General features: G+C 41.2%; 1 protein-coding gene across 6 annotated transcripts in view; it reads left to right on the forward strand.

The window, feature by feature from the left end:
* The window catches only part of TSHZ2 (teashirt zinc finger homeobox 2), a 228114-nt gene that overhangs the window by 136165 nt on the left and 68452 nt on the right, over positions 1 to 23497 (forward strand). For 2 of the 6 annotated variants that reach the window (XM_065692042.1, XM_065692044.1), the window contains exon 2: positions 519 to 3597. In XM_065692042.1, coding sequence (XP_065548114.1) covers positions 519 to 3589 — 3071 coding nt within the window. In that variant the 3' untranslated portion in view covers positions 3590 to 3597. Of the gene's footprint in view, positions 1 to 518; positions 4638 to 7205; positions 7263 to 16211; positions 16282 to 16314; positions 17146 to 23497 lie in introns of those variants that run through there. The other 4 variants (XM_065692047.1, XM_065692043.1, XM_065692045.1 and 1 more) reach the window with 4 other exon arrangements.

Below are 23497 nucleotides of genomic sequence, written 5' to 3' on the forward strand. Positions count from 1 at the left end.
CTTTCAGATGTTGTATTTTGACATATAAATTATTTGTGTACATTCTAAAGTGCAGTTTTGGGTGATAAAGTGGCACAAGGTTACTATACCTAGATGATGCTATGAACCAGGAAGATTCTGGCAGTTATTTTTCTTCTGTTCCTTGCCAGTTCTACCCTGTCTTTCACTGAGGCTAAAAACAATTTGATAGAATTGAATCTTTTAATATAAACTTTAAATTCTTACACATGAATTTTCAACTGTTCCATTATGGGACAGTTAGAATTATACTCCCATGACAGCAAAATTATTAACTCAGAATCTCTGGCAGTTATAAAGAATTATGATCATCTGCCAGCAAGATACAGCAACCTTCACAAAAAGAGGCATCATTTGGGCTTTTTCACTTCCAGAACTAGCAGTCAATAAATTGTAGATTAAAGAAAGTCCAGTAAAGAAAACACGTAGTGAAACTAGAAAGCTCGGAATGCAGTATTCTTCTTTAACAAGTTATTTCATATATTGACATTACATTTCAGGTTATGTCCAAGAGGAAGATTTAAAGGAAGAGGAAGATATAAAGGAGGAGGAAGAAGATGATGATGACAACAATTCAACTGCTCAACTCCAGGGCAGCAATGACACTGGCACGGATGAGGAACACGAAGTGTGTCCTGAGCAGAAAGGGAACTTCAGTTACCAGAATTCCCCTGTCAGTCATATATCTAACCAGGATGCTGAAAACGAATCACTACTAAGTGATGGTAGTGACCATGTGGCAGATATTAAAAGCATTTGCTCTAGAGAGCCACAGGACCCCAAAACCAGCAGCCATCCCAAAGCCCAGAATGAAGCACACAATTGCATGGATAAAATGACAGCGGTCTATGCCAACATACTGTCGGACTCTTATTGGACAGGCTTAGGGCTGGGTTTCAAATTGTCTAACTCTGAAAAGAGGAGTTGTGACAACAGAAATGGGGGGAACAAAGCTGATTTTGACTGGCACCAAGATGCACTGTCCAAAAGCTTACAGCAGAATTTACCTTCCAGACCTGTCTCGAAACCCAACCTGTTCAGCTCAGTCCAGCTCTACAGGCAGAGCAGCAAAATGTGTGGAACTGTGTTCACGGGTGCCAGCCGGTTTCGGTGCCGGCAGTGCAGTGCTGCCTACGACACGCTGGTAGAACTAACAGTTCATATGAATGAGACAGGTCACTACCAAGATGACAACCATAAAAAGGACAAGCACAGACCTACCAGCTATTCAAAGCCCCGAAAAAGGGCTTTCCAGGACATGGACAAGGAAGATGCACAAAAAGTTCTGAAATGTATGTTCTGTGGTGACTCTTTTGATTCCCTTCAAGACCTGAGTGTCCATATGATAAAAACAAAACATTACCAAAAAGTGCCTTTGAAGGAGCCGGTACCAACCATTTCTTCAAAACTGGTCACTCCAGCAAAGAAACGTGTGTTTGATGTTAACAGGCCTTGTTCCCCAGATTCCACGACGGGGTCTTTCTCAGATACTTTTTCTCCTCAGAAGAATGCGAACCTGCAGTTATCCTCTAACAACCGCTATGGCTACCAGAATGGTGCCAGCTATACATGGCAGTTCGAGGCCTGCAAATCCCAGATTTTGAAGTGTATGGAATGTGGAAGTTCCCATGATACCTTGCAGCAGCTCACAACCCACATGATGGTCACTGGCCATTTTTTGAAAGTCACAAGTTCAGCTTCAAAGAAAGGAAAGCAACTTGTTCTGGATCCTTTAGCTGTGGAAAAAATGCAATCACTGTCTGAAGCACCCGCCAGTGACAGCCCGGTTTCAAAATCAACCAGTAAATCATCTGCAGAATGCATAGCTCCCACCTCTGAACTAAAAAAAGAAAGTAAAAAAGATAAAGCTGACGATGCAAACAAAGATGAGAAAGCAGTAAAAACTGAGGAGTATGAAGACACTCTTCAGAAACCACTGGATCCCACAATGAAATACCAGTACCTCAGAGAAGAAGATTTAGAAGATGGTTCAAAGGGTGGTGGGGACATTTTAAAGTCCTTGGAGAACACTGTCACAACAGCCATCAATAAAGCTCAGAATGGAGCTCCTAGCTGGAGTGCATATCCCAGCATCCATGCAGCTTATCAGCTCTCAGAAGGAGCTAAGCCATCTTTGCCTGTGGGTTCCCAAGTACTGCAAATCAGGCCAACTATCACCAATAAACTGAGGCCCATAGCTCCGAAGTGGAAGGTCATGCCTCTGGTCCCTATCTCAGCAAATGTGGCCCAGTGCACCCAAGTGAAGAAGGAAACTGATGACAAGGAGGAGGTACAAAAAGACTATGCTAAAGAGAGTATCCAAGCTGAGCCTGCCTCACTCAACCAGGGCGAAAGAGAACCTCTTCTCAAATCTGAAGCCTCTGTGGAGCCAAAAAAGACAGAACCATGTCCCTTGAAAGAAGAAGACAAAATTAAAGAGGACAGTGGAAAAGAAAAAACAGTCCTCAAGGAAACAACAGCAGCTTCTCTTAGTAATGGTTGTGCTGCTGCCAACCATTCGTCTGACCTGCCTTGTGTCAACCCTCTCAGCGCGCTGCAGTCAGTGCTGAATAACCACTTGGGCAAAGCCACTGAGCCTTTACAGCCTCAATCCAGCTGCAGCCCCAGCTCTAGCACAATTTCTATGTTCCACAAAAGTAATCTAAATATGATGGAGAAGCCAGTTTTATCTCCAGCTCCAACGCCACCAAAGCCTGCAAGTGTATCCAGGCACTATTTATTTGAAAACAATGATCAGCCTATTGACCTGACCAAATCCAAAGGCAAGAAAGCTGAGTCACCTCAAGCACAATCTTGTACTTCTCCACCTCAAAAACATGCTCTGTCCGACATCGCTGACATGGTCAAAGTTCTTCCCAAAGCTACTACACCAAAACCTGCGGCATCTTCAAGGATCCCGTCTATGAAATTGGAAATAGATGTGCGACGCTTTGAGGATGTCTCAACAGAAGTCTCCACTCTGCATAAAAGGAAGGGCAGACAGTCAAACTGGAATCCTCAGCATCTTCTCATTTTGCAAGCTCAGTTTGCTTCCAGCCTCTTCCAGACATCTGAAGGTAAATATTTACTATCAGACCTAGGCCCACAAGAGCGCATGCAGATTTCCAAATTTACTGGACTGTCAATGACCACCATCAGCCATTGGTTGGCAAATGTCAAGTATCAACTTAGGAAAACCGGAGGAACAAAGTTCTTGAAAAATATGGACAAAGGACATCCAGTCTTTTATTGCAGCGACTGTGCATCTCAGTTTCGAACCCCATCTACTTACATTAGCCACTTAGAATCTCACCTAGGTTTCCAAATGAAAGACATGAACAGGCTGGCTGTGGAGCAGCAAACCAAGGTAGAGCAAGAAATCTCCAGAGTTTCAGTTCAAAGATCTCCTGAAACAATAGCTGGAGAAGAGGACACAGACTCTAAGTTCAAATGTAAGTTGTGCTGTCGGACATTTGCGAGCAAACACGCAGTAAAACTTCATCTAAGCAAAACACACAGCAAGTCACCAGAACACCATTCACAATTTGTAGCAGAAGTGGATGAAGAATAACTCTTAAGGTATGCATGCTCTATAGTGAGTTTTAATTTCATCATTTTAAGGAGGCTTCGTAAGACATTTGTACTTTCTTAAATGCAGGAAAACAGTATAAAATGCATAATGTACTCCTGCTTCATTCATCCAATTGCATGTACATATCCATTTTATAGTGTTTTCAAGAAGAGAGCTTGGTAAATGTGTAACCACATTGCCCTAAATAGAGAAGTTGCTTCTTATTAGTATTTTCAAAATAGCTGTTTTCCCAGGTCTCACTCTCCTTTTTGTTTCTAATAATTTATGTTTTCACATCCTATGCACTTCAGTGTGGAATGCAACAATTAAATGCTACTTTTTTGCAATAAGAATGGAAAATGTGGGAAAAAAACCACTGAAAACCAAAAGGCTATTAACTCTTTCAGTGCTAACACACCAGTAAATCTGATTTTGATAGGAGAAAAGACAATTCAAATGTCAAATTAGTAAAATCTTAATTATTCCGAGTTTCTCATAATCTCACACCCAGCCCCAAGAACCTACAAATAACTCTGAAACGTTAATGTCTAGAAGTTCAGTTATGTTTTTGTTGATAATTGGAGATTCAGTTTTGTAAAATATTCTAATATTTTACGTGTACTTAAACACTTACTCTTGTGAGTGGCCTTTTTTGTCGCATTATTTTAACCCATCTCTCCATCATTCCTTTTTTAATCTTTTGAGATGTTTGACTGTATTTTATTTCATGTTGGTGGGAGCGCTTGTCAATGCAGAAATGTCCCTGACTCCAGTGCAAGTTCTTGTGTAACCTGGGGGGGTGTTAATGCTCAATTGAGAAAGCAGCTAGGTTTTTTACAAGCTTAATATTTCAAAGACCTGTAAGTAGGATACTTCTACGTTAGTGTTGCTATTTTTTTGCTGCAAGATACACCAATTGCCACAACCAATGTTTATAACATGTAATGTAATATTCAAATGGCACACAGTCTTTGCGTTTTTAAGTTTACTTGATTCACAAACTTGAATATTCTTGATTTAAATAAATATGCAGAACGTCAACTAAAAAGTCCAAATAGAAGTTTTTTTTGTTCTAATGAGTTTATTTCCAGGAAGACTCTGTTAGTCATTCCCAACAATTTCTCCAGCAGACTCAGGCTCTGCTTCTCCTCACAAAATAATCATGTGCAGATTCAGATTTTCTCCAGTGTGTTCATTACTTGAATAACATTTGGGAAATGAATTTGTCAGACAGTCAAAATTAAAGACGTGTTGTGAGTTGTCACTTACGCCACCTGCTATTGTGGCTATTCTCTGGCTAATTGAGGGTGCAGCACTTTGAGGTTGAATACCCGTTTGTGTGAAGATTTCGCATTTGTTTGCTGCAAATATTCATGAAGCTTTAGAAACACTTTCTGTGTACAGAGCCGGCACAAGGACTATGCGTCACTTAGGCTCCATTAAAAAGGCTACTTTTGAATAATTTAAGCCACTAATCAAAGGGTTACTTTGGGATGGGTAATAGAAGCTGTTACTATAGAGTATAACGTCAGTATTCGAGTGCAGTAAGATTTAAGTTTTACATACATCTTGTACGTGCTGTCTGCATTTGACTAGATTTATGCTTTCTGCGTATTTTAGCCAGCAAAATTCTGTCTAACTCAGAAAGAGTTTGTTTTCTAAACAGAGCTAATACCTGTAAGTTTCTATTTTGGCATTTTTAACCTAACAGTGAAACTCAATTGTTCCTTGTTTTTTTGACCATTCAAAATCAACATAGCTGACAAAATATCAGCAGACTATAAGAGACTGGTTAGGAAAAATATACCATACTTTGTTTCCTTTCCCATCAGTTAGTGATTATTAAGACTCTGACATTCATAGTTTTCACACAAGAGATATTAGAGCAAACCAATAATTTGGGTACTATCAAACAAAAGCTATCTGCCAAATATATTAATGTAACAGTTACTTTGGCACATTCATGGCTTAATACATGACAAATGTTTCTGATTTGGTCTTAAAAGCACCATATTATTACTAAGAGGCAAACCAAACACCCACCTTTATAAACACGTTACTATTTCTGAGGATTTGGGGAACAAATACAAAGGAAAAAAAAAATCTCCAAGGAAAAAAAAAAAAAAGAGGTTTCTGCATTTCAATAACCTGCACAGACACATCGTGGGTTTTATTCAGGTGATATGTAACTACATAAATAAGGCAGTGTCCTTCCTGCCTTTGGGTACAGAGAAATTGCTGTCCTCTTAATACTCATCCATTTCTAATTTATATCAAGATGCAGGTTGTATCTTACCTTTGAGAAAATATATTTAAATTGCAATGACAGAGTGATAGCACTGTTATCTGGAACTATAATTTTAGTTGGTATGCATGATAGCACAAATTGTATGAAATGATGGGGTATTTTGGATAGCATTGTAAAGATTTTATTACACTTTTGGAGCTGTAAGCCTACTGAAGTTCTGACTGTGTAAGAAGTGTGGAGGCCAGAGTTTATTCATATGGTTTCTCCCTGAGATCTGCAAGGAGACTAGATCAAATAACACGGATTTTCAGAGTTTAATTATTCTTACCATGTTACTTTGAAGATCCAGTATACATTTGAGCAATAACATAGAGGAGAGCACAGTATTTAGAGACAAGAAATACAAAGCATACTGAGATTCTTAAAATGTACACATACATCTGTGTTTACTTCTAGGCATCATTGTAGTGAAATAGAAATAAAAATAGAGAAAATATATGGAAATAAACCAGTGGAAAGAATACTCAAAGCATAGAAATACATAAAATACTTTCTGTATTTTGATGACATTTACTATTAAAGGTTATATTTTAAAATGTTAGCTATCATTAAAAATATACATGAATAATCCGCATTAGTACTCTAGAAAAATGTGTTATGTTTACGGATTTATTTTTAAGACCTCTGTGAGGCTGTTTATAAGAAATTTGCTATAAATTCTTCTGAAGTGTAAAGACATATATATCTGTTTTATATTCATCTTTGGTGTTTTCCTGGATTCTAACTGATATGGCTTTAGTAATACAATGTAAGATTTGTATCATATAAAACAATCAGACGTCTCTATTCGCTTTCATTTAACCCGCTTCAAACTCGGTTTTTATTGCTATTCTTCAAAGAAAACCCTGGAACATTAGGGAACATGGCTTTAATTAGAAGTAATTTGTTCGTTAACTTATACCTTTAAAGAACATTTGTTCATTTTTTTCAACTAAATTAGAATTTTTATGTTGTCCTGAGAAGACAAAAACCCGACAAGGCAGAATCGTATTTCTCATTTTCAAGTCAGGTGATACTGGCTATAAACAGGTCAGTAACTGAGACTCTCTCCCATCTTATCTACAACTTCTTGTGGAAATGAGTCTCTATAGACTCAAATTATGAACTTAATTGGGGAGATTTCTTTTACAAAAGACCCTGCTAAGTAAACAAGCAGCTACCTGAGATGAACTAATTTGAAAGTAAGGCTGCTGCAAAACAAAAAAAAATGAGTCATAATGATAAACAGTTTTTCTCTCTGTCTCCTCCTTTGTCTTTTTTTAACCATCAAGTTTAAAGCTTCTACAGTGCTTTTTTTCTACTTTATAGGAGACAACTGACATTCTGTGGTAAATGGAAGAAAGAGCAGAGCAGAACTGAAAATCCTCTAATGCACTGACACTAACTTGCCCTCTATTGTTGAAAATGAGCAGGCAATCATGATTGTTCATCAAATGGCTCCTAATGCAGTTAAAGCATTCAGCTATAATTTCTCCTTGCATTTATAATTACTGTCATAGACTGCACACCTCAGTGAGCAGATTAAAGCTATAAACTATTTAGCCGTAGCTTTAAGATGAGGAACTTGATTTGTCTGGCAGCAGTTATTTGTTAGAGAGCTTGACACTTCACATAAAAATGACTCAACTTGATGAAGAACAATGCAGTTTAAGCAATGCAGTGATTTTAAATCAGTCATTATACCACGCCCTGTAAGAATTGCAAAGCAATTTGTTAAATGATATATAGGACTCATGGATAACTGTATGTGTTAAGTATACCAAAATAGAAGATTTTTTTCTTCTGTGGATTTTATTTTCTCATCCTTCTGAAACAGTAGGAGCTGCTGTGAGCATCATGTTCCACTATTAGCCAATATTGGCATTAACAGGGGCAAGGACAATTGTGTGAATTAGTAGTCCAAAACTGTGTTTTAGAGAATTTAGCTTGCTCTTCATCTTTCATTTCTTCTTAGCAACAAACATAAACAACTGAGGGACCCTTTCAGGAGAATCAGACATGCTGGGTCACAGCTGCCTACAGTTGTGTCCACCACAATTTGTAAGCAGAATTTACCAGCAAAACTGAGGGTTCTGCTCACCATGTAATCAGCCAGAAAGAGAGGGTTCATTGCAGTGAGAGCTATGATTGTTCAGTTTGAATGGGACTTTTCTGAGAGCATCTTGTTGGAAAATGACTTCTTAATGGTAAAAAAAAATCAGTGGGGAAGTTCTACTTTAAAACAGACTTTTGTTGGGATAAAGTAGGTAAAATAGCTGAGCACCATGAAGGAGAGGAGACGGGGAGACACAGAGCCCATCTTCAACAAGGAACTACCTCCAACCTATCACTCCTCTCTCAAAATAGTCCTATTCTGGTGAAGCCTCAGATCTCTATATCCTCTGAAGTCTATCACTGTTTCCCCACCATTAGATTGGGACTTATTTATTTATTTATTTTAATTTTGCATTTTTAAATCTTCAAAGTTTTCCTGGACAGCATGTTTTCAATCTAGCAACACTCCTTTTAAAACCAATGTTCTTGGCTTCCCTGAGAGAAGGGTCAGCCCAGATGATACATCAGAGTGTGTCAGCACAGATATATCAGTGTAGATCTACTTGCTTTTTATGAATAGTACAGGTTGCTATTAAGATCAGTATTATTTAACATTGCACTAGCACATCCAACCCGCTAGGTCAACCCATATTGTTTCTAGGCTCTGTATAGGCATACTGTATATGACAGTTCCTGCCCCCAATAGGCAGGAACTCTTCTGCTCACAAAGAAACAGCAACTTTTAAGTATTTCAACCAGAATCTAACTGACCTTGAACAGCACCTATCTCCTCAATCATTCAGTATTCATAAGGATATAAAAATCTTGCTTTCTCCTTGCTGCATCTGATATTATTAAATGCTACAACCTTCATAATCTATAGCAGAACATTTTTACCCAGTGAGATTTCAAAGGGTATCAGTGTCTTATTTATATATTTTACACCTCAGCAATCAAATCACAAAGATCAATAACAAAAGGAAAAGGCACGAGCAGTATCCAGCCCTCAAAAGCACCTTTCAATAAAAATAATGTAATTTAGCAGGATGATCACTCAGTGCAAATATGATGGAGCGCAGATGGAAAATGAGGAAAATTACAGATACGGTTTTATGGGAGGAGGAAAAGAGGAAGAGATTTTTCACTATTTATTGGGATAATGAACAGATAATTCATTCTTATTAAGTTGTAGTCTTCAAGCCTCATTCTGCCATTTCTTCCCATCTTCTCGGTTCAGAGCTGGGTTTGTTTGTGCATCTAGGCAGGGTCTGTTGGATGAGGAAGGATCAGGCCTTTACACTGGTTTTCACACATCAGCAGAGTCACACAGGATTTACACCAATGCAGCTCAGCTCGGGACCCTGCCTGCGAGAAGAGGAATGAGGTAGAAGGAGCAATGCTCAGCACAGAGCTTGCATCTGAAATGTGATGGTGTTTCTTTTTCAAGAGCATCTCACCTTCAGGAAAGGGGCAGCAGACCCTGGGTTTCCAGCCTGTGATAACATTAAGGCACCACACCTGGTAGCAAGATCAGAGCCCCAGAGAGAGCCAGGGGACTGCTGCTCACCCTGCCACCTCCCTGTGTCTGGAGAATCGCGTTTTCCCAGGAGCCCGGGTGGCCAAACGCTTGAAGGTGTGAGGTGGCAGGAAAGGTTTCCCACCCTCAGGTCTGCAAGAGGAATCCTGCTCTGGGTGCAGTCTTGTCTCTATCAGCTCCCCCGCTGGCAGATGGACAGCCGGGATGGACATGAGCATCAGGGGCTGGAGACAGAGAGAATGACAGCAGCTTCTGGAGTGAAGGGAAGGAGGGAGACAGGGGGCCATGAGGGGACTTGTTCATCGTAGTAAATTTACACAATCCCTTTATTAAAACAAAACAGTGCCTCCTCCCCTCCAAAATCCCTCCCTGCCAGCACTCAGCAGTGGCTCTTCTGCCAGGGGTCAGCACATGCAGGAGTGGGGGAGGGAAGGATGGGGGAGTGGAGGAGGTTGTCATGTCTAATGAATACCCTGAATGTATCGAGATATATATTTTTTTCATTTCAGAAAAGGTTCCATTAAGAGGGAGACAGCCCTAACATGTGCTTTGGCCCCTCATCAGATTTATGAGTATTTGCTCTGCTCTTTAATAGGAAACTCTGCAGCAACTGCCACCTTGCCTGCTCTCCCTGAGATACACAGTGGCTTCTCAGGGAAATGCACTTCATTATTAATGTGAATTTGTACGTTTTTATGACACTGCTTGGGGGAAGGGGCAGGCAGAGTTTTCCTGGTGATATATGCTCATTTCCAACCATTTATTGTCCCAGACAATCGAAGAACAATGATAAACATTGTTATAGAAAGTGCAGGGTGCAGCAGTGCCATTTTTGAAGGCAGAGGAGAGGTGGCTGGAGTGACTCTGATGTGGTTGTTTCTCTCCGCTCCACCTCCTCCACCAGCAGCGTGGTCTCCGTGGTATCAGCTGCTGCCTCCCCTCACCTGCCTTTTCCAGGCCAGCCAAGACCATTTTCTTTGCTGCAACAGGGGGGGTATGGAGGGAGGAGAAGGAGTTCATCCTTCAGGAAGCCTGTACTGCAGAGGATCACAGGCCTCGGAGTGAAAGGATGCTCAGAGGCCCCGTGTCCCTGTACTCCAGCAGTGTCTTCTCGATGATATTATCAAGTGACCAGCATGGAAACACTGTACACACAGCAGCTGCAGGGCAAAGCAGGCCAGGATAAGAAAGACAAGGGTATGGGGACATGGTTTATGAGGGTGTTCTCAGCATTTTCCCTTTCTACTGCCACTCATCCATGATTAACACAACAGTGAAACAGCTTCAGCGGGTGATGGAAATGGTGGGGTTGGGCTGCACTGGAGAACCAAAAAAGTTCAGCCTTCAAGCTCATAGACTGATCAGGAAGGCCATGACCTCCACATGCTCTTTGTTCCCCTCTTCTCCCAGTAGTGCTCTGCACCGTCTGGTGAAGGTCGAGGTTGTGTTACATTGCCAGTGCCACGCAGTCCCCCAAGCTCCAAAAGCCCCGGTGCTTGAGGAAGCTTCCCTGGTCCCTGTTGGGATATTTGCTCTCTGCATCACTGCCAGGCTGAGCTCTCTGTGCCGTGGAGCCCATAGCCTCCAGCTATAAGTGAACGATTGCCATGTTTTGTGTTCATATTCTATTCCCTTGCCCTCAGTCTGCACAATCCTTTGTAACAGGAGATGTGCCCTACAGCTGAACACTGCTAAGGCTTTCTTTATGACATTTTGCTGCTCTTCTCTTAAAGTTGAATAGTGGTGAGGTAAGAGCATCAGAATAGCCGTACAGGGTTAGGTCAAAGGTCCAAGTGTCCGTCCTACCTATGACCATGATCAGCATGAGTGCAAGAACAGGACAGGCACATGGTGCCATTCCCAGAGCACTCTCCCAGCCTCCAGATTTACAATTCAGGGACTTCTTCATCTGAAGGAGATTATTCCCCCCTGCTCCCAGAGCTGCAGAGGACATGTAAGAGGCCTTCCCGATAGCTGCAGAAACTTGGGCACAACTGTGAGGCCTCTTGGGGTGAGCTCTGGAGCTGCCCCATCCCAAGGAGGGAGCAGGTGTACAAACCAGCCTGTGACAGGCCAGTTCTGAGCCTTCACCCTTGTTCTTCACACATGGCTAAGGAAGGAATCAATCACACACAGAGTGCTGAAGTGGTATCAAGCCCTCAGACCTAATGGCATTGCTCTGTATTCCATTCTCTCTTTGACTTTCCCTGGGAGTTTCCCATGATGCAGTAAAAACACCACCCTCAAAAGGTTTCTTTCTCAACCGTATGCAAAGCAGGACTTACAGTCTTACCTCAGAGCTTATGCTAGCATGGACCAGTAATTCAGAGGAGGCAAAACTGCTTGTTCTGTTGCACATGGATAAAACCATTTTGATCCCTTCTGGGTTTGCTTTCAGCTTTTCTAAACCTCCGACGCACTCTGTATGCAGACAAAAGCATTTTTTCCATCTCCTCTTGGAGAAGTGTTGAAATTTCCAGTGTGAAACTGCTGTTTTCATATTCAACAAAACCTCACAGACTCCTTATTTCTGAAACCCCTCTGAGTTTATGCCATAAATCACACAGATTACTTGGAATTATCTATGCCAATGCATGTAACCAATACTCTGGTGCAGTGAACAGCTGCTGGTAGATACCTCCACCACACTGCTCCACCTCTCCCACTTCTCTGTTATTTCAAGGCAAGGTTTAGAAGAATCCTTCTGTTCAGTTCCCTGTCGCTGCCCTCTGCTGCTCTCCATGCGAGGTCCCTGCAGCCACATGTGCATTGGTGCTTCAAGCACAACAATGCCTACACAACACTGACTATTTCTGGGGGGCAAGACAAACTGCAGGCACTGATCACTGTTGGGACCACATCCTCATGGCTACCAACTTTCTTTGTAGGTCCATTAAAAAGACTGACATTGCCTTTAATCCACCTACATCCCAAGGGACATCATGGAAGAAGAGTCCCTCTGGGATGTGACAGTACTGTGGCTTGTTTCTGCCTGTGTTCATGTGAACGGAACATGCTCCTCTTCCACTGCAGAAGGGCAAACTTCATATTTCCTTCATGCTCACTCAGCTCAGGGGCAAACACCTGCATATGTATCAGTATTCAGTGAAGCTCACCCTAGACTAGACCTGCACAGATAAGCTGTGGGTGGGCTTCCAGTTCAGTAATCATATGCAGCCCTAATCTGTTGGCCTTGGTTTCTTATGGTGCAAGACCCGGGTTTGTCATTTAGAGGGAAAAACGATGGGGGAGGTAATTCTGTTTATTTGGTCAGTGTTTTTCTAAAACATTGTCTGTGCATAATTCCTGGAATTATGTGGTGGCCTTTTTCTATAAATCACAAATGCACACACACAAAAAAATAACTCTCAGTATTTTTCCAAAGAGATTAGGGTGAAAGTTCCTACACTCACTCATATTTCATGTCTGAAAAAAAATATCAACAAGAGTGATAAGTATAGCCAAAATTAGTGTAAAAGCACACCCTGTCATTTGTTTTCCATGTGCCATATGTTTTCTGAATCCTGCACCTCCCACATACAAATTGCATGCAATAATGTGGGGTGCACACATTACTCAGGATTATTTAGTTAAGCCCTGCCTATATAGAGGGAATTAACTTAGACAAAGTCAAGCCACTGTGCTTTGTTTTAGGTTTTTTTGCTTATTCTGGATTCATAGAGTAGAAAATTAAAGATCCCACTGTGCCAGGCTTCATGTCATTTGGCTTTAATTTAATTCATCTCTTCGATTCTCCCTGTTTCTCCTTCTCTTTGAATATTATCAGTAGGTGGTCCAAGCATCAACCAGAAGATTTACTGGCAAGACTGAATGTATGAACGCTACGAACACATTGTTTTTCCAATATGATTTAATGACCTTTTTGGCATTCCCATGGCTGTTGAAATCTTCCATAATAATTCCCTTTGGCAGCCAAAGCTCCTGTTGATCAGGTGAAAGCTGTTGCAAATGTCAAATGTCAATAAATTTGTAATCCATAAATGAAATACTTAGTGCTGGAGTGAGACAATGTTAAACAGAGTGCAGCAGGAGACACCTAGGATATGAGCTACATCTTCTTATGGTGAATAGAAAACAAACAGGAAAGGAATGCCACCTCCAAAACTTCTCCATAGCCAAGGTCTTTCCCTTCTCCATGCTTCCTGTTCTCCCTGCGTGCTTTCTGGATTGCTGAGCTTTGCCAAAGTAGGCTTTATGGCTTGCATTTGGCAGAGCCGAGTCTGGTGGTGCAGGTTCCGTCCCTTGTTCTGCTTTTGACTCATCGTGTGAGGTTGGGATTTAACTTCTCTGTTTCTAAAGGAGCTCTTCACAGTTCAGAGGTTTCAGAGTTTGATCCTGGAAATTATTAGTTATGCAAGATATTCCAGTAAATTAACAAGACCACTTATATAACTTAGGTGTTGCTGGAATGAGTCACGGCTCATTTATAGTTTTAAGATGCTTGGGAAGGGCAAGCCATGTATGAAGCCTGGTTTTATATACAATAAAGACATAAGAACAATCACATAATTTCCCAGGAGATTTTCTTAAGGGCCCTTCACTTTGACCTTTGGCTCTGAAAAGCTCCAGTTTGTTTGACATTGAAAAAAAAGGAAACGTGTGAATGCAGTGCCATGAGCATTTGCACTTTGAGCATGCTGGGGCAGAATACAGCTGAACTGGAAAAGGCTGCAACGGCTAATGTACGGGGAAAATATAACAGAGGCATTTACTTAATAACTCGACTAATTCCTTTAGCTCACCTTGTAGGGATTTAACCTTTGAATGAGAGAGTCCCTAGTTCAAAATCCTGTGTCTCCTCTGTCCTCATGTTAATTTTTAAATTATATATCATTGTTGAGAGGCCCTTGTGTTGAGCATTACAGGCTATTTTTCATGTCTAAAATGGGGAATTATAACTGAACATTAGCTACTGGCTATAAATCACACTGAACAAAGTGGCATCTGCATCTACTCAGTAACAGGAGTGGGAGAATTGTAACTTAAAACGAGACAGGAAAGAGGACACAAGTGCAGTAGGAGAGCTAATTGTGACTTGAGAAAACCAATGGTTCTTCCAACTGAGTGATGCTCTGGACTCCCATTCTCTGGAGCTCTCCTCAACCAGTGTTATAAGTACACAGTCACGGTAGGAGCTCAGTCAATCTGGAGGGCAAACGTAGAGCTGGAAGCTATTTCACCTTGCCTGCAAAGCCATCTAGCATGATGTGGTCATGCTGGGCCAGGGTTGGGGTGAGGGAGAGCCTTTTCAAAGCCTGGAAATAGTACTTGTCTCTTTTGCTCTCCCCATCAACATCCTCCATCAGCAGGTGTGAGTGAGCAGTGACCACAATTCCCTCTCCCTGGGATATGTTTTTATATCTATTGTAGCTTAAGGCCAGGTAAGGAGGCAGCATAAGGCTGTTAACAGAGCAATTATTGAGGCTGCTGCTATGGGCTGACCAGCTCCTGCTCTGCTTCTTAGCTCACAGGGCAGGAAACTCTGTGCTGCCTTTCTGAATGTCCCACCGATGTTACAGGGTTATCTTAAAAGACAACAAAATAAACTGAGCATCATGAGCATGGCCTCATTCTTGCATTTGTCTCTGCTGGACCTTCTTCCTTGTATTTTTCCCAGTCCTTTCACTTTGAAAGCTTCCAAGATCTTTTGTGTCCTCACTGGGGAAAGTGAGATCTACCTGTTGCCTTGTGTCACGGGAAATTATTTGGTCCCTTTATAAAAGAGATAATCCTGAACTCAGTGCAGCACCTTGCTCTTGGTTTTGGACCCTTATATATCAATAGCTGAAATTAAAAATAAACCAATTGCACTTATTTCAGCCTAAGATGACAAGGGTCTCCCAGGATGTTTGGTGCTGCCTGTCTGTCCACAGAGTCTTTGTTCTGGGGATCGTACACCTTCATCTGCACACCACCAGACACTGGAGCTGCTTAACAAACTACCTGAATCAGGGACTTGGGATTAGTTCTCCCTGCAATGCAGGTCTCTTCCTAAAAGGAACACAGAGCTCCACAAAAGAGTTTTTACTGAAGTGAAAGCTTGCAACTTCTTTCATAACGGACAATTAAGGAAGTTTTCACAGCTAGGCTGGGTCAGCATCCTGGCAGGAGGCATTTGCTCAGGAGCTGCCACCAGGACAGAGGTACCAGGAACGTTCCTGCTGTTGTCTGGTGACTGATGCAAGATCCTTTTCTAATCCCTTACTCAGTGACAAGGAGGTGCAGTGTTTCCAGGATTAAATTCGATAGTCAATACTTTGTGCCCCTCACAGGTTCCTAACAAGCCATGGCCTTGCTCCAGCACTCCGTTTCAGGCTTGGGGGCAGTGGTCCCACTTCAGTAGAGCTTTGTTCTGTTTCTGCAGTACCAAGAAATGTGTTTCTGCTCCAGCACCAGTCTCTGGGTACCAGTAGGTGCTTTAGTGATTATAGACAAACTTAAGAACATTCTTAAAAGCTTTGCCAAACAGAAGCTGGGTGTTTTGTATTTATTAGGCTGTTTAGAAGTAATTCAGACAGCTGAGAATCGTTGAGGACCTGGTCTATCTAATTGTGTGTCTAAATCATATTTTCACCATGATTCAGAGGTACTAACATTATAGTCTACACAGAATGGCTTAGGTTATATGGTCAGATTCCTGCAGATGGTCAGTTTTTATCATAAAATATGAAATTACAACTTGCACTATAAAGCTACTGCCTCAAATTTATTCTATATTGCAGCACAACAAGCAAATTCATACTAGATGCAGTATATGCCTGGACATTAATGAGAGCAGAGGATGAAATACTCTCCTCCCAGCTCATTGGTACATGTTCCCTTCAGAGCAGAATTGGATCGCCCCAAATCACCGAAGAAGAGGAAGTCACCAGGATTGCAGTCCTGTGCAGTGCTGGGCTCCCTGGCTCCAGGGACATGGGAAGGACATCCCACCCCTTGCGGCACAAGGCCCCAGAACTGGCAGTTCTGCTCTGTGCATCATGCATGCAAGAGCTGAGCTCTCAGCAAAATCTCTTTACTATTCGTCATAAAGAATCACAGCTGTGAGAAGCGAAGTAGGGAAGGAGAGTGGGAACAGGCAGGCACTTGGACCAATGTAAATCAAGAGTCACTCCACTGCAAGTCGTTGAATTATGTTGTTGTCACTCGAACATCAGACCAGAATCAACCCCTTTACCTGCAATAGATGAGCGAAATATCTTACAACTGTGTGTCCAGGAGCCTGCTAAGCTTCTTGCAGAGCTGCTGTCAGTACGCCCAGGGCAGAAGCATATTTTTTTCCTTCCTGTTGTACATAAGGGCTCTGCTGCAGCCGACAACATGAAATGTGTTAGTTCGGTTTGTTCAAAATGGAGTGTGTTTGTTAAGTGTTGCCTCTTTGATGTTGCGCTGCCATCTCCATCTTTGTCATCATTGCCCATCTTTTTCAATCTAATGAACTCAAACCATCAGTGCAACTTAAGTTCGGCTGTCTGTTCTTGCATAGTTAATATTAAAAATTGTACTAACAGTGTGGCTGCGAAATCAAATTATGCACATAAATATGCTGGCATAGCAGAGGAGGCGGCAGAAGCTGAAGTTAGCAACATTGATGCCAGTTCACATTTGCAAATCAACCGTCAATCTGTCATTAAACATGTTATCAAATGATGATAAGTGTATGCTTCTTGCTTGCATTGGCGCGCTTATTCCCGATGTTGATGTGCATTAATGGGATAATGTGCATTAACATAGTCTTGCTTGGATGAACACAAAACATTTTTTATCCGTCTCAGTTTGTTTCCCCCTGTGGCCCCCAAGTAAGTGTTTTGTGTTATCAAATTGCCAAAAAATGGGAAAACACATTACTTTTAATTAGCAAAAATTTTGAGTCATTATTTTTTTTTAATTTTTATCCAGACTATCTCCTGTCTGTTGTCACGAGAGGTGGGGGGACACAAAAATCCTTCCTCTGCCTTCTTTAAGTAAAACGATTAATGTCAGAAACTCAGAGACTGACCATTATGTGCTGTCTTAATGCACTGGCCTTTCATCTACAGTCCTTGCTTTTGACACGAGCGATGGTTTCAGTTCAGCGATATGAAAGGCAGGAAAGGAAACGATCTCAGGCATTCCCAGCCCATTGTGTGGTGCCGCACTCAGACATGGCAAGCAGTCCTTGAGCTGGCTTCAGTTAACAGGTTTTCATATGAGCTAGCAAAGGCTCTACCTAGAGATCAAACAAAAAGCTGAAGGAGAGTGTGGCTGCTCCAGGAGGGAACGGAGTTCCTTAAGGAACTTCCCATGCATTAGCCTGACTCTGTTATCCCATCCTGCAGGGCCAGGGCTCCACTCATGGTGCTGGCAAACTTCCAGGCAAATACAGAACAAGTCTTCATTGGCAAGAACAAAAAATTATCAGCCCCAAGTGTGTTCCTGTCTCACCGGTTCAGCCAACACAGTGCCCAGGATGCGAGGGCTCAGCTCACCACCTGCCCAGGGAAGGCTCCATCGCGCTGGGAACAATGTGCACAAAAATGAATAGTAGTACTTTTGTTTATTGATTCTATTTAGGATTGAGTTTATCCAGGTTTTGGGAAAAAGGTGTGGTGGAACTCCACTGGAGCAGGAAAAGCATCCTTCACACTTACGGGACTCTGAGGTTTTCAAACTCTTTTTAGTAAGTAAGTGAAGCAAGGTTCTTTCCACCCCTTGGAGAGCAGCTGTTCCTTTAAACCTTTCATATTTATGTAACAGGGGCAAAATTGTGATGGTCTACCCAGGATTCAGAGTAAAACAGTAACAGTAATGAAAAGCAATATGGATAATGTCTGGTCTTGTTCAAAACACCAGGAATTCTTCCAGGAGTTTTACTAGAACTTTACCAGCAATGTTATCAAATCAGCCTCAAGAGTTGCCTTAAAGGAAAGTCAATCACTTAAAGTGTTTTTAGTTTATGAGCTGGAAAATAAAATTTCTTCTAAAACTTTTATGAAAGACATCATATTATTTATGTGTTTCTAAAATAGCAACATTTTCTCATATAATAGAAATGTTTATGAATTGCTCTTAGTCTCTGCTTATGACAACATCTAACCTCCAAGCATGGATTGAGATTTATCTTTCATTTTAAAAAATAACTAGCACAATAGTGAGCTTTTACAAACTATGAGCTTTATGGTAAATGGGTCAAACTTCTGATCACTCTTTCTCTTTCTCAAGCTAATAATGCCATTAACTTTAGGCATCCTATTTATGCCTCTGATTTCTATTATCCCGATGATTTAAAGGAAGAATAAAAAGAAATAATTATTGATTTTCTTTAAATTGCCCTGATTTTTTTAAAAACCATCCATTGAATTTCCTATTATTTCTAAATTGTGGGTACATGAGCACAAGTTTCACGATCATAAAACTCTTTTAACAGCAGTGATTGTATTCCTGTTAACCCTAGCTTCAGTGAGCCCTCATGTTTTCCACTTCTAAAGCAAAGAGCTTGTCTTCTAATACAAAGAACTTGAATTTTAAGTATATTTTCTATTACACATCCATTACTGGCAGAATTTACCCAGCAACATTTCTTGTGTTTTACAGTTATGCTGCTTTATGTTGCATCTACTCCATGAGCTACCTTGAAATTAACTTGTTAAACGTTCATCCTACTACTTAGGGAAGAGTCCTAATCAGATGAGTGGACCAATTTGTCATGACTTGGAGGAGAGGTACTGGAAATCAGATGGCATTAGAAAGGCTCACTTGAAGGCTGTATACGAAGAACTCCCGTAAGGCAGCTCAGGCTAGGCTCCTGTAAGGGGCTACTTGTATCGGAGGTGGCATTTGGAAAACTAGAGTGAGCAGCATGTCTCAGTCTCTCACTTTGCACATGGACTTTGACCCCTTTAAAATACCTTCCTCAAAGGGAGATATATTAATAGGCCCTCAAAGGACTTCAGCACCAGGGCCCCATCTTTTGGGGCACTTGGCAAACACCAGAACAAGGTGCAAAACTGTAGAAAACAGCATCGCAAAACTGAACCCCGACCCGTATTATTGGCCATCTCATCCCGAAGTCTGGAGGAATTCTGCATCTGGATCTTATCTTTGCTACTTCAGCCAGTCTCTGCTTTAAACAGATGTATTAATCAGGTGCATTAATTTAACAGTCTTCATTAAGCAGTCTGAAACAGTGATATGCTGTGTTATTCCTCAGTATGCATATATCAAAGCAAATGTTGAATAAGGGATTAGCAGTCACAGAGTTACGCTATTCCTGCTCTATTCTCCCTGTCTTTATTCTTCGTACTCTATCTTGTTGTATTATCTTAGGCTTGACTTTGGAGTGTTTTCAGTTTTTGAAAATGGCAAGTAATTAGTCAATATGTTTTCACCATATGTATCAAGCTCAATAAAGAGGCAACCATTGGCCTTTGTCATGGCACAGTAAGTGCTCGTTTTCTCAGCACTTCAAGTTACGCTGAGCGTGTGGTGAACGCCAAAGAATTTAATGAGGAATTTTACAATGAAACATTTGACATAATAATTCACAGTTCAGCGCAGTTCACAAATTTGGGGTGAGTTCCCTTTTAGGATGGCCTCTGTTTGTGCTGTTCACACTTAGAGATCTTGCACGAGCTGCTTCTCCCCTGCCTGGTGCCCTGTATGAGCAAAGAGCCTGTGCAAAGGGCAGGTAAATTGTTATGACTCAAAATGGTCCCGTTTTACATCTTCTTGGCACAGATGCTGTGTGCAACAAGGAACAATTCTTGAAACCCTCTTTCCCTTCCAGACTGGCTTTTTACTTACCCCAAGCCAGTTAATGCACACTTTCCAGACAGACATTTTTGCTTTAAGGCTTCCACTATTGCTGACTGTTAACAATCTTAGAAAAAGGTCAGAATCTGATCTTAACACTGCTGATATGAAGTGGCATTTGCCCAAATTTTGCCATCTCCTGAGCAAAAATATGTCCAGTGTTTTCTAGAGAGAGATGGGATAGACAGCAGCCTTGCCTGGGCTCTTTTCCCCTCTTGAGAATACTGTATTTCAGTGATCTGTGGAACAGGTTTCTGCAATCCCAGCTGGGTTTCTTCACGTTTGCAGATGAAACATTTAAGCTAGGCTCAGTTCAGTGAGTTACATGTATTTTGTTTAACATTTTGGGGTGCGTACAACAAATAATAATGAATAAGAGTGACATACTGGTTTACTGCAGTCATGATTTAAATTTATGTGGAATTGCTATTGAAGTCAATAGGGCTTTTTCCTGAGTATGTTTTTCACGGTACAGTATCATTAAAATATGACAGTTAATAGTCTTGTTTATGTTATTATATTTAATGAATAAATATATCAGTCTGTACATCAAAATCAGTTTTGTTTATACTCTTTAATTGTAGTCTTATCTCCCCTAGAAGCATGCTATATCTTTTAATTTTATAATTATCCACTTTATTCATGTGTGACACTACAGAACTGCTGCATATATCCTATGAGACATCCAAATGCAAACAAATGGAAGACTGACAACCACTAGAAAATTCAGATCTGGATCTGAACCCAGTTCCATCTTTCCAAAATGCTCCACAATTTCAGATCCAAAGTCTTAGTTTGGGCTGTTGAATAAAGGAGCAAGAGATGCAAAATAGGAGTCGAATTTATATGGCATATCTGAACATGAATCGTCAGTAGGAATTTTACATAATCCTTCAACACTTAAACATTGTTCTCTGTCTCTTGAGAGAGGCCTGAGCTCTAAACACAAAGAGGAAGCAGTGCTCACATTGCCCTTTCTGAAATTTTACAGAAAAGGAATTCAGGCTTTATTGGGCTGTGGAGAGGGATCAGAAATATAACCATACCTTTTTAGCCTAGTGGTTGCAACACTTGGCTGGAAAGGGTAAACGCCAGTCCATGCTCCAAGGGCTGTTTTGTTTGAACTAAAGCCATGAGGCAAAATGCTTTTTTTACTCCCCAGAGTTCTGGGGAGTAAAACCTCAGGGTCTACCTCCACCCAGGTAAGCAACGCTTCCTGAGCAGCAGAATTATGCCCATGCCCATTTCTTCTCTCTCAGTTTGAGATTTGCTTTTGGGAGGCTTCCAAAGACCAAAAAAAGGTTGGAAAACATAGGTCTGAGTCCTCTACACCCTGGCTATGTGCTCCAAGCCCAAAGAAATCCATAAGTCAAAGCAGAAGTGTTTTAGAACAGCAAATTCTAATAGGATTTTTAAAGAAAGTCTACAAATCCACCTTCTTAGAAATCTCCTAGACTATGAACCCTAAAGGGTAGAATTGTTTTAGCAGAGTAGAAATAACCAAGTAGCTATATTTCAGTTACAACCGAGTAGATTACCAAAACCCCAGAGAGATATACCCTACGTTAAGGGATCAACCTTCTCTCAGCACCTTTCTGTTTTCCAGGTCTGGCCATAAACAAACCCCTCAGAGCCTGATGAATTTCAGTTTCCCTTCTGAGACATCCAACTTCTCCTAAGCCTGACAGTTAACTCTGCTCAAAACATGCACTTCCCCAAAACTCAGTTACCCAGCCCCTGTGTCCTCTACTGCTGAGTGAAGGTGATTCTGTGCTTATTATCAGCACTCATTCCCTGGGGTGGCACTAATTACAAATCAGCCCATGGTTTGGCTGATGGGTCTCCTCTAGACTTGAGCTGGACGGGTAAATCAGCTGGGGGACTGTCAGCAAACTCTCATACCTTGTTGTGGAGCAAGGCTGTTAGGTGAGAAGAGAATCCAACTGATAGATCGCATCCAATGCCAAGATTTCTTGTTTGGGATCTTTTGCCAAAGAGAATTACAGGGGGGAAAAAGCCAGAATGAAAAGTCTACAGGTATAGTAGTTATATTGTACACATTATGTTATCTAATCACTTGTATTACAGTGATGAAAAGTTCAGTATAACACCCTGGGTGTTCCATATGCACATATGAAGACAGCTTTCACAGGATTCTACATGTTCTCCCCTAAATTTTCTCTTTTGTCTGTTGATGTAACACAACAAATATTTACTGTGTGATGCTGTTTCCAAAGGTAGTACCTTATGTTGGATCCAACAGCCGAAGTGTGTGCAAGAGCAGGCTGGGGAAAGGGAACACTCAGGTATAAAACCATAGCCCAGAATAAGTTGTTGTGATTACAAGAGAGCCACTGGCAACAAGAGATGTGTGCAGCCAGCTAGTCACAACAAAAACCTAAAAATGTTCAGTTTCACCAGCTACATGAGAAGTTTCTCAAAGCAGCATCTTTATTTAGTGTATTTTCCTTCTTCTTAATTAATTTATTTAGTTGCTGGGCAAGATTTCATCCCCTTCCATTTTGAAAACCTCCCTCACCTGTTCGGTGTTTGAACACAACTCTTAGTAAGTGCCCTCACAAAAGGCAGTTATCTAAGGAAGGGAAAACCTGCTTCAGAGGCTGACGCAGCCAGAGTGAATGCTTTTCTTAGTTAGCACTTGAAGAGGAAAATATCATAATATTTAAACCAGTTTTGAAAACTTTCCATGAAAATAGGGGAAGGATAAAAAAAACCCCACCACCCATAAAACACTAGTTGAATACAGAGAGAGGCCAAAGAGAGTTCAGTTACCATAGAGATTATTACTGGCAATTGGTACTCAACAGCAGATTGGGATCTGTTACAATATTTTTATTAATCATTTCTCTTAATTGGTTATTTATATATTTTGGACCCATCCCTGTGCTGGGTCCATATTTTACTCTTTACCTGTCACTCTTTCTGACATGTAGCAGTAATGACTGTGCCAAATATCAGGCATTTCCTCAATTTGTAAACATTAGCAGGGGTCATGAGTACAGAAAACACCACGTGGACAAGACACTGTGCTTGTCTTTGGCTGGCAAAGGAGGAGGGAGAAGCATCACAAGCGCACTCAGGCTCTACAAGGCTTCATCATAAGCATTCTTCCGTGCAAACCCTCATTGCCATTGTAATTGTGATGATTTTTGTAGCTACAGCAGAAAGGATGCAGAATGCCTTTTCCTCTTTCAGT

Source organism: Lathamus discolor, chromosome 11 (assembly GCF_037157495.1).
Source record: "Lathamus discolor isolate bLatDis1 chromosome 11, bLatDis1.hap1, whole genome shotgun sequence".
In the NCBI taxonomy this organism is placed as follows: Eukaryota; Metazoa; Chordata; class Aves; order Psittaciformes; family Psittacidae; genus Lathamus; species Lathamus discolor.